Source organism: Castanea sativa, chromosome 4 (genome assembly GCF_040712315.1).
Source record: "Castanea sativa cultivar Marrone di Chiusa Pesio chromosome 4, ASM4071231v1".
Classification (NCBI taxonomy): Eukaryota; Viridiplantae; Streptophyta; class Magnoliopsida; order Fagales; family Fagaceae; genus Castanea; species Castanea sativa.
In genome coordinates, this window is record NC_134016.1 from 3,608,550 (window position 1) to 3,619,806 (window position 11,257).

The 11,257-nt window shown below is 37.2% G+C and overlaps 1 protein-coding gene across 1 annotated transcript; it reads right to left on the reverse strand.

The window, feature by feature from the left end:
• Positions 1-8,248: 8,248 nt before the first annotated feature.
• LOC142631484 (serine/threonine-protein phosphatase 7 long form homolog) lies at positions 8,249-9,216 on the reverse strand. The gene is made up of 2 exons (XM_075805655.1): positions 9,127-9,216; positions 8,249-9,019 (listed from the first exon to the last, which is right to left on the reverse strand). The coding sequence occupies exons 1-2, from the start codon at positions 9,214-9,216 to the stop codon at positions 8,249-8,251; spliced, it is 861 nt and encodes a 286-aa protein (XP_075661770.1).
• Between the last annotated feature and the right edge of the window lie 2,041 nt (positions 9,217-11,257).

An 11,257-nucleotide genomic window follows, 5' to 3' on the forward strand; every position in this document is an offset into this window, starting at 1 on the left:
CCGATGCTAATAATGAGATTTTTCCGTTTGCCTTTGCGGTTGTGGATGATGAGACGGGGGCCAGTTGGGGATGGTTTTTAGAATGCTTGCAGACTGCAATACGGGATGTGGTACCCAATTCTGGCATTTGCATAATATCAGACCGACATAAAGGTATAATATCATCCATTGCCCAGTGGCCCAATAATTATGTTCCGGTATATCATAGATATTGCATTAGACATGTGGCCAGCAACTTCAACACCCAATTTAATGACAAGTTCTTAAAGTCTTTGGCCTTGAAAGCAGGATACGAGCATCAAGATCGCAAACTTGAAAAAATATTGGATTGCCTTAAGGAAGTTGAACTCAAATTCAGTAAGGATCCCAATCCCAATATAGCAAAAAAGAAGCCGTACTCCTATCTAACGAAGGAGGGTCTAGATAAGTGGACACTGTCACATGATGGTGGACACCGCTATGGGGCAATGACTACCAATATGTCTGAGTGTTTCAATGGAGTTCTAAAAGGTGCACGTGGATTACCCATATCTGCATTGGTTGACTACATTTGGTGCAAACTTGTGGCCTATTTCAATGATCGGCGCACTAAAATATTGGGTGATATTGAACATGGTCAGAAGTTCAGCAAGCATGCCATGGAGAAATATGAAGCAAATTACGAAAAAGGGACAAGACACTATGTGAGGCCATTTAACCAGCAGAACGGTGTATATTAGGTTTGCACAACACATAATCCACACAGCTCTAATGGGGGAGACCATAGTCATGAAGTAAGATTGCTGGAGAACACATGTACTTGTGGCAAATGGGAAATCTATAAGATCCCTTGTTCACATGTGATTGCAGTTTGTATCAGGGAACATGTCAATGCAATGAGGTATATTGACCCATGTTATACTTTACAAAAGTGACTTGCCACCTATTCACATGAGTTTTGTGTGCCCAAGGATAAGTCATTATGGCGAGAGGTTGCCGGCCCAAAGTTGTACCCTGACCCTGAAATGTTGCGAGACAAAGGTCGACCTATGTCAACAAGAATAAGAAATGAGATGGATTGGAGGGAGAGTCAACCCAAGCCGAAATGTGGAATGTGTCACGAAGAGGGCCATAACCGCAGGAGATGTCCGAATGTGATTCGCGCATCAACAAGCAGCCATGTTCCAAACTAGGTAAGCAACGCATGCAATTTTTTCTATTTTTGGGATATACTTATTAGAATTACAATAACTCCCTTGACTTTACAAATTATTTAAACTAAATTAAAATAAATCTTTCCTTGTGCTTCCTCCATCACATACTCCTATATAGTAGCTATCGCTTTCGGTTTCTAATGTTTATGTATCCATGATTTTCTCTTGATTTACGGCTGGCCTCATGTTTTTCCTTTTCTTTCTTGTTTTGCTTTGCTGTTTTTCTTATTTGTACACTTTTTGATTTTTAATAAATTACAATTAACTATAAAAAAAAAAAAAGATTTTCTCCTGATGCCATTTCCTTGTACCGTTGAACCTTAAGCTATCCTGGTTACTGGTGATAAGGGCTTTTGTGGAGGTTTTTTAATATTGTGTTTTAACTTACAAAAGCTTTTCATTCACATCTTTGCACATATATCCTCATAAAGTAGCACTGTGTTGTTATTTGTTACTTACCATAAAACAAATTCATCTTTAGCCAACTTGAAACAGAAAAAAAAAATTTCGCTGGTTTAAAAAACATAATATAAGCTATAACAAAACTTGTTGTGCCCATGGAAGCCAGCATGTTCATCATTTGCCGAAACCAGCAGCAGGCTGTTTTCATTGGTTGGTTTCTATTCTTTCAGGGCTTGTCAAGCCCAAAAACAAATTTTAGAAAATAATTAATCAAATTAAACCATAATAATGATATGTAAAATTGTGAGGCCTCCAAAGCTGATGTTCCACAATATGAAGAGGTCAACAGCTCAAAAACTACTTCAATTTTTATATATATTAGATTACATTAATAAGTAGAAATGCATGTTCTCATTAAAGAAAATTAACTACAACACTCTCAATCCTCATGCAAAACAGTAATTATGCTAGAGGGGAAAAAATGGGAAGGTAAATCATAGACTATAGATACAGGAATTGCCACTCTAAATCTGCTGTAAAACCTTCTCAGTAGCTGCTATTGTTTTCTGGATATCTGTAGGAGTATGTGCCAAGCTTGTAAATCCAGCCTCAAACTGTGAAGGAGCAAAATATACTCAACTGTTTCTTTCCATAGCTGGAAATGCACTATAAATTAGATTGTTGGCTTTGCAAGATCAAAATATTCTTGGTTGTTTTTCATATCCTATTACCTTTGAAGCTTATGTGACTTGTCTTTATCTGATTTCTTTTGATTGGTTTATAAAGGTGCGGCAATGGAGGTAAACATTTCTCATCGAAGCCGAAATTTTGACTACTGCTGATCTTGCACACCCTAGTCTCTTTAACAATGGAGAGTCAATATTTACTAGTCCAGACAAATGAAGACTGCAAGAGCACTGAATCAGCATGACCAGCAAAAAAATGGATGACCAGCAAGAGCACTGTTATTAAGTGTTTTGTTTGTTTAAATTCTGGAATTAGACTGTAGGTAACCTCTAGACTGAATTTCAAATACAGTATTTAATTTTTAATTTTTGATTATGAAGTTGTTCCAAAAATGGATGTTTAGGCTAGAGATATTAGAGGGTCTTTGTCATCTTCAATGACTGATTGGTTAAGTGGCAGCAGCTTTTTAATGGAAAAAGGCACTCTTTCTTGATTTTATAGAAAATACTAGATAAATAACTTAGGCTCAGACCCTTTGCTTTTTATAAAAAAAAAAACAATACTTTATTAGAAACATAAGTTTGGCTCAGACCTGTGTGATGATGAAGAAACCTATTTGTAATGCAAGAACTAAGTTTCCCTTATTTACTTAGCTGTATGTATCCTTGTTTAGATGATTACACAGTGCCACCATGATCTTTTCAGACTCAATTCAAAAGAAAACATGTTCAGAGAATTTTAGAAAAGTAGAAACTTGTAACTGGAAAGGCACAAGAACTAATAAATGAAAAGACTAAATTACAAGGATGTGAATTTAAATTCAACATTCTTCACTAAAACAGAGTAACTACAATAACATGAAATAGACAAGAACATGCTATTTTTTGATAAGCAAAGAAGGTTGCTGATTGAACAGTACAGTTTTACAAAAGAAGATGCCCATTTGGTCAACCAAGCCCACCCCAGTCAAGCTATCATCAACAGTGCGGCCTATCATTGCAGTGCGGCCTGCATCAAACACAATATACAGCATAGACAGATTAGTACGATATAGCATCTTGTATATATACACACACAAACTAGGTAAGAGAAAACAAATGCATTGAACAAACCACCATTGGGAATATTTGAGTTAGTGCCTATAGCTGAAAAGCTGCTAATGTAGTAAAGGTGTTAGCTTTGAGATTGAAATTAGTATTGAAGTTCATAGTTTCAATCTTCCAGGACATGGAATTGGAGAGCATCCCATCAACCTGACCAGAAAGCTTGTTCTGCTGAACATAAAAATAATTTTGGTTCAGCCTTTGCGACAAAGATGCAGGAAGTTCACCATTGAGCTCATTAGACCTCAAATCTAAGTGGGTCAGCTCTTTCAAGTTCCCTAAACTTAATGGAACCAAACTAGATAGCTTTTTAGCAGTAAAATTCAGCTTCACCAAACTACTCAGCTGGCCTGTGAGCTGGGATTGTCACAAATCTTTCCCTACTCAGCTTCACCAAACTACTCAGCTTCACAAATCTTTCAAGTTCCCTACTCTTTCAAGTTCTCACAAATCTTTTATCTCACACAACCACAACACTGCTCATATTATAAAATAATTTTTGATAAACTACATAATTTTTGCTGTTTACAGTTTACAAAATGAATTTGATTGAGATAGTTTACAGTTTTCATTACTAATTGATATTGGAAACCTCTGTTCATACCATTTACATTGTTTAAACTCATTCATTGATGGAAATCTTTCTCCTTTACACATTCTCTCCCTCCAATTTCTCAAGTAAAATACACTACTCAGCTGCCTCTCAAAAGTCATACCGTTTACCTTTTTTTTAAGTCATTTATTAATGACAATCTTTCTCCTTTACATATTGTCTCCCTCCAATTTTTCGAGCAAAGTTTCACTCACTATATTTAAAGAAATGGATGTTTAAGATGTCATGGTGATATTAACACACATATCTCAAACTATCAGCCCCTCAAAAGTGATACCATTTACTTATTTCAAACTCATTCACTAACAAAAACTTTTCTCTTGACACATTCTCTCCTCCAGTTTCCCAAGCAAAAATTCCCTCACTATGTATATATATTTAAGATGTCATGGTGAACAAATGAACATATCTCAAGCTAAAATCCTTTCAGAAGTCCAAACAAGATTTTACATGAGAAAGTAGATCAGAGAAGTAAAAAAATCGGTATGACATGCAATGAACAGAATGATAAAATAATTGAAAATGCCATGCATGAAAATAAGCTGAGATTCAAAATAGATCCATCCAGAGAAAAGCATGACTCATTATGCTGAAACAGCAGCCTTCAACAGAGCAAACAGAACCATCTCAAGTACAGGAACGACAAGTGGAAACTGACAGAGTAGAAAATTAAAAATTTGTGCTACAGTGAATAAAAGGAAGAATTATGAAAGACAAAGCAACTCGGAGAGACAGAAGTTAAATAATTTCTATTAAGAATTCATTTCCATGTTTAGTAATCCAATTAACTAACAGAATTTTTCTTAGCAAGCAGAGAAAGTAACAAACAGTCGTAGCAAACTCAATAATCCACCAGTCCAAAAACCTTGAACCTCTATCTTTTTTAGTTCTTTGAATGCTCTGGGTTTCAAAACTGTGGTGTCATCTACTGCATCAACGATTGTGCTAAAACAATTTCAGAGATCAACTTAGAAAGTGATAACTTGATGGCAAAGCTCACCTATCATGCCAATTACATCCATAAATGCATTACCTGTTGCAACAATGTCTTTACATACGTCTCTAGAACATAACCCATAGCAGTTAATTTTGCAGCTGAATTAATTGGAACAGACCTATGATCCCCCAGAAGGATTTGCAGCTTGGAGACTATAATTCTTATAAAAAAACCTTTGCAGGGTGACTTATGAAAGATTTCTAAATAAATAAAACCTCCATAGTATGTTTTAAACAGATTTAAAGAGAACCTTTGCAACTCTTCCAGAGACAACAAACATCTTTGATGTCTAAAATGCTGAACTTTTCTGGATAAAATTGCACATGACAAACCAGAACCCTATGAAGCTGACTAAGGATAGAGATGGTAAACTGCACAGCAAAATCCAAGTAAAATACACTTTTGTACTTGTATCTACTTCTGCTATTTATAATGGCCCGTCACTTCATTCAATGGAGTAGATGCCCAAGCACTTGTTTTAGCCATGACTTACTACTCACATATTTAAAAAGCCTAAATTTCAGGGTTGATGTAGTTGTTTCCAATGATGTGAAGATGATTTATAGCATCCCCCCCCCCCCCTCTCCAAAACTAGAGAGAGAGAGAGCTCTAGGTGAAGATGAAAAGATAGAGGAGCAGCAAAAAGTAAATACAAAGACAATGAGCTCTACCTCAACTTCAAGACCCATCAGGTGCATGTGTAATTTACCAAACAAAAGAAAAGGTAAATATAAGCATTGTATGCAAAAAAATCATTCAACAATCGGCCAAGTATGGGATAAACCATATCTCTGCCAACAAAAAAGATGGGATTGATTATCTAGCCTCTTGTAATGTAGTTAAAATTTGATGTTAAGTTAATAAAAGTATGTGCTAACACCTGTACATTCCAGTGTTGTTTACTTAACAGTATTCATGCCTAGGAGTAATTCTATACTCATTTGTTCTGAAAATTTACAGAATTATAGATAGCAGATAATAAAGTTAAATAAGTAATAAATAATCAAAATGACAGAAAAAATACCTAAGGTTTGCTGTTTTCTCTCTCTATAAACATAACTAGCATCATTACTAATATAGAATAAGCTATACTCATTAGCTTACAACCAAAGGCAGAAAGACAAGAAAGGAATTTCTACCGCTGAGTGCAACACTTTATCAACGGACATTGAGAATCTGTGGAATGTATTTTCATTGGAAAGCAATATGGAAGACAAAGACTCCAAGGAAGGTAGTTTTCATTTGGACTTTGGACATTTGTTCAGTATTTATATACTTTTTCTGGACCACAGTTGGAAGTGTGAATTGGTCAAGTTTCTGGGTGTGATACTCAAATGCATAGAGATACCCTGGTTACATATCAGATATACCCAACAAAAGACCAAACTTTGTAAAGCAAAAAATCAAGCAAAACTCAGACTTATAACCATAAGAAGTCTAGCTAAGAAGAAAAAACAAATTGGCTATAAAATCAGAAGTCACAAAGGGTTAGCTGCATTTTAAAGTTTAGCCCAAAAAATATAAATTTCCATTAAAGAAAAAGGAAATTAGTTCATACTTACAATAACAATCTCAAGACTGCAGCAGCCCTTATAGGATTCCAATAGTCATGATGCACCCTCCCCTCGTTTACTTCTTTTCTGGTTGCGTCTGGTGTATTGTTTGGCCGGAACATGCTCTGTTACCTGCTCATAATGTTATATTTTAAGCTGTCACAAACAAACAAATTCATGCACAAAGAAACCCAAAAAATATATGGAATTAAAAACAGAGTAAAGCACTTGGAATACCAGGTGGGAACCTGTGCCGCATCTCCTTGGTTGGATGGCGTGAGTCGATTTCCGTTTGGGTGGAGCGTCAGCGTTTGCATCCTGTGGCTGCTCAGCTTGGTCACCTTGCCCCTGCTCAACGTCACTTTCATGTGGATGCGTGGCTTGTGGAACATGTATCAAGGTAGAGGAGGTAGGAGGTGATTGTGTCTGACTTGGGCTGGTAGACATAAGTTCAACGTGGGGTGTTTGAAGGCTAGGGGTGGGTATAACTATCTGGGGGGAGCTATAGGACGGGGCCGTGGGTGAGTGGTGGTCAACGGTGGTGGTGTGTGGGGAGGACTCAAATTCAGCATGGGTAAATAGCGAGTGAGATCCAGTGTCAATGGGAGGGATGGGTGGCATGGGAGGGCTGGTTGTGTCCTCAGGGGTGGACACAGGTGGAACAGGGGTCACAGTGGCCAAAGGAGGGGTAGGGGCAGGTCGATAACGTGTCATTGGAGCAGCTAAGCTTGTACTGGGCCCTACATCTGGTATTTCAGTCTGGTTTGCTGCTTCATCATTGGCTGGCACCTCGATACGATCAACCTCATCCACATCCTCAAGGGCCTTCTTAATGAACTTATATTCATAAGATTCTTCATTGAACCAGTTGAGGATAGCCAGTTGGGTTGCAAGCTGTCATTAAATCACGGGCATATATTAAGTACAACACATACATAACATCAAACATAACATATAAGTGAAAAAGTAATTAATACACATTACCAAAATGTCCATCTTAGCACTAGCGCGGTCGATATACAGTCGAGTGATTCTACGATACCACACCATATATGGATGATGACGTGACATCACCTCCTCCATCTTGAGTGCATTACAAACGTACTCGTCATGATCATTCCACTTCTGAATATGGACTGCATGTTCCACCAACCAATTTTTCTCTACCTTGCCCCTCGCATCTATTTTGTGCAAAGCACGATTGGTATTAGCATCTGTGGGTTGTTCCTGCTTTAGCCCAAACTGTCGCAGGACACGATCAGGTAGGTGGAACTCTACAAGCCAAAAACATATAAGTGGAACGGTCGACCTCCACACGTTACTTCCCTCAATGCTAAAACTAGGAGGAAGGTGGCTCAAGTCATTTCCGTATGGCTCCCACTTAACCTACAAAAGCCACCAAGTAAAGCAACCACATTCAATCTATTCCCATAATTTGCATAACAAGTACCACAATAGTTGGCAATGAAAAACTTTTTGAAGGACATAAGATGTTATGGACGTATAAATATTATACCTGGTCAGGCCGTGTCGTGGCAATTTGATTGCGATATGCGGAAAGCACATGCGTGGGAGCATTCTTTGTACACATCGCCCCTGCCCACCTACAAGCAAGTAACATTGCATGGTCATTAGCATCATCTGTTTACGTATAAAAATGTGGCATAATACATGAGTTTTACTAATTATGCAATAGATACTTACTTCATAGCAAGAGGAATTGGTGGTAGTGGTGGACCATAAACACCCTCGGGTTGGGGCACCATCTGAGGGGACATATGTGGGAACCTAACATATATCCACAATTGGACCAAAATCAGTGGTCCGCCAATCTGCTTTGCCTTCTTGTCGGTTGCATTGCATAGCTGTCTATACAACCATGATAAGGCTGCACTACCCCAACTATACTTGCGTGGATTACGAAGGTTCTGCATGAACTCTAACCACATGAGATGGACCCTATCTCCGGACTTGTCAAGAAAAACCATATCTCCTAGTAGGGCTAGTATATAACAACGAGCATACTGATGAACTTGAATCTCATTGGCATTTGGAGGCAGTGGTTGTCTGATTCTTTCAACAAGTGCGGGTATTAGAATCCTTTGACCTTTTAGCACAGTTTGAGGGCCATTTGGAATTTGAATTCCAAGCATTTCAGTACACACGTCTTCCCAAATTCTTTTAGAAGGCCCAACCATTGCCTCACCCTCAATGGGCAACCCCATGATAACTTCCACATCTTGCAATGTGATCGTCATCTCACCATGTGGTAGGTGGAATGTATGGGTCTCTGGGCGCCATCGCTCTACAAATGAAGTGATCAGTGCATGGTCAAGCTGTATGGATGGGACCAAGTGCAAACCCTCTAGACCAAGCAACCTCACAATGGCAAGGACACGATCATCTACCATAGGATCTCGAAGTCTCAATTCTTCATGGCGACTTCGACAATCCAGTGTGCCAGGAGGATCCTACAAATATTATAACAATAGATGAAAAACGTATGCAAATATTTAGTATTTATGGCTAATTAGAGTTGTGACATGAATGCATAGTTACATAAAACTCATGCAATTACCTGTCCCCCAGGGTTCCACAGTAACACAGATCGATGTTTAACTTGTTCCGTCAATACACTACGATCAATAGGTCCAGGATCTATCGTCATACTGCAAAAAGTTTATGTGTCATAAGGCATAACAAGAAAAGGAGATCAAAAAAGTCAAGCTCAAGCATAACATGGATAAAGAGGAGCTATGCTCTACTAGAACAATATTAATCAAGGGAAACAATACAAATGACTTGGCTTGAACTACCACATTCGTCTGCCCACCAACACAAAAATTGAATTAGTCCTAACATATTTCAGTCAACCATTAGCACATAAGAAACAACTAACATTCAAGAGCACTATCTACACAAAGTAACTAAGATACTATTAAACTCATAGAAAAGTAATCATGATTTGGGCAGATTATATAGGTGGAAGAGGGAGAAAGAAATAATTAGAAGATTCAGAGGCATAACAAGAACAAATAAAATAAAAACAAGTATGTATCGAAGTTTTAAGTCGGTGCTTCTATTGTTTTGAGTAATTGACAAGTCTGAAAACTTCTAGTTTGTTTGAGAAAGCTACAAAAATTGAATCATTCCAGATAGCAATGTACACAAACATGATTTGGTTGATTATATAGGTAAATCATGATTTGGTTGATTATATTTGGGCAGATTAAACTCATAGAAAATAAATAATTAGACGATTCAGATGCATAACAAGAACAAATAAAAACTAAACCCAAATCTCCAAATCACTAAACCTAAAAACCAAATCAAAACCCATTTCAGCCAATAAATAAAGAGAAACAAATCACATTAGAGAGAGAGAGAGAGAAAACAAACCTGCTGGTTGATGATGGATGGAGAAAACGACGGCGTAGGAAGAGAGAGACACCGGAGAGAGAGACAGTTACGGCGTATAAAGAGAGAGACGCCGGAGAGAGAGAGAGTTACGGCGTAGAAAGAGAGAGACGCCGGAGAGAGAGACAGTTACGGCGTATAAAGAGAGAGACGCCGAAGAGAGAGAGGAACGGCGTAGAGAGAAGGCCTTAGGTAAATCGAGTATACGATACTCGGATTAGAAGACAAAAAAACAAAATTTAACCGCAGTGGAAGTCGAGTACAGGATACTCGACTTTTTAGGGAAGTCGAGTATGTTGTACTCGATTTTAGTAGTTTTACTACGGTTAACTGTTTATTCATTAGAAGTCGAGTACACTATACTCGACTTCATAAGTCGAGTTTACTGTACTCGCTTTTATAGAATTCCAACCTGGCTTTTTTCCTCTTTTTTTAATCCACGTCAGAAATATTTTTAGTAGGAAGTCGAGTATCCTAAACTCGACTTCCAAAAAGAGTCCAACTTACTAATTAAGTTTGAACGCATGCTTTCGTCCTAAAATTTTTTCCATTCTGTACTGTTTCCCAAATTTTGCCTCTGGTTGTCTTCTTACTAAACAGCTAATTTAGGCTTTGTATTTTATTTTCTAAAGTTTAGAGGATGTATAGAGGTTGAATAGTGGCCACAATTTGTCAAAAACATAGCAAGAAATATAACCAAAAATAATAATAAAAACAATAAAAATCAAACATTGTGTAATGTTTTAAATTGGAGTGATGAACTTAAATATGTAGATAAAACATTGTATACTTTACATATAGCTTGTACTAAAAAATATGAACCGGCCAAATTGTGTACAATGCCAAGAACACAATATATTCTTTCAAGCTGTGGTACTATCCCTATTAAAGAACACTCACTTGGTTGGTTGGATTAAGTGTTGTTAAATAAGTCAACAATAACACACATCATCTTCCTATTGGGGGTTAAAGCACAGGGCTCCAAACAAGTTTGAAGAAACTTTGTCAATATATATATATATATATATATATATATATATATATATATATATATATGTAATCTTTTCACCAATCACACTAGAAGAAAATATTGAAAGTACTATGCAAGACCTTTTACCTTTTTTTGGATGAGATCATAGTTAGACACTTAGTATCAGGTGTTTTTATTTATTTATTTATTTTATTTAATGCCCAAATACATGTAGACTCAATTTTCCAAATAGAACATAATCTTCCAACATTGCCAATAAAGATACCAAAAGTCAACTTGGGGAACAAGAGTAGAGATACGA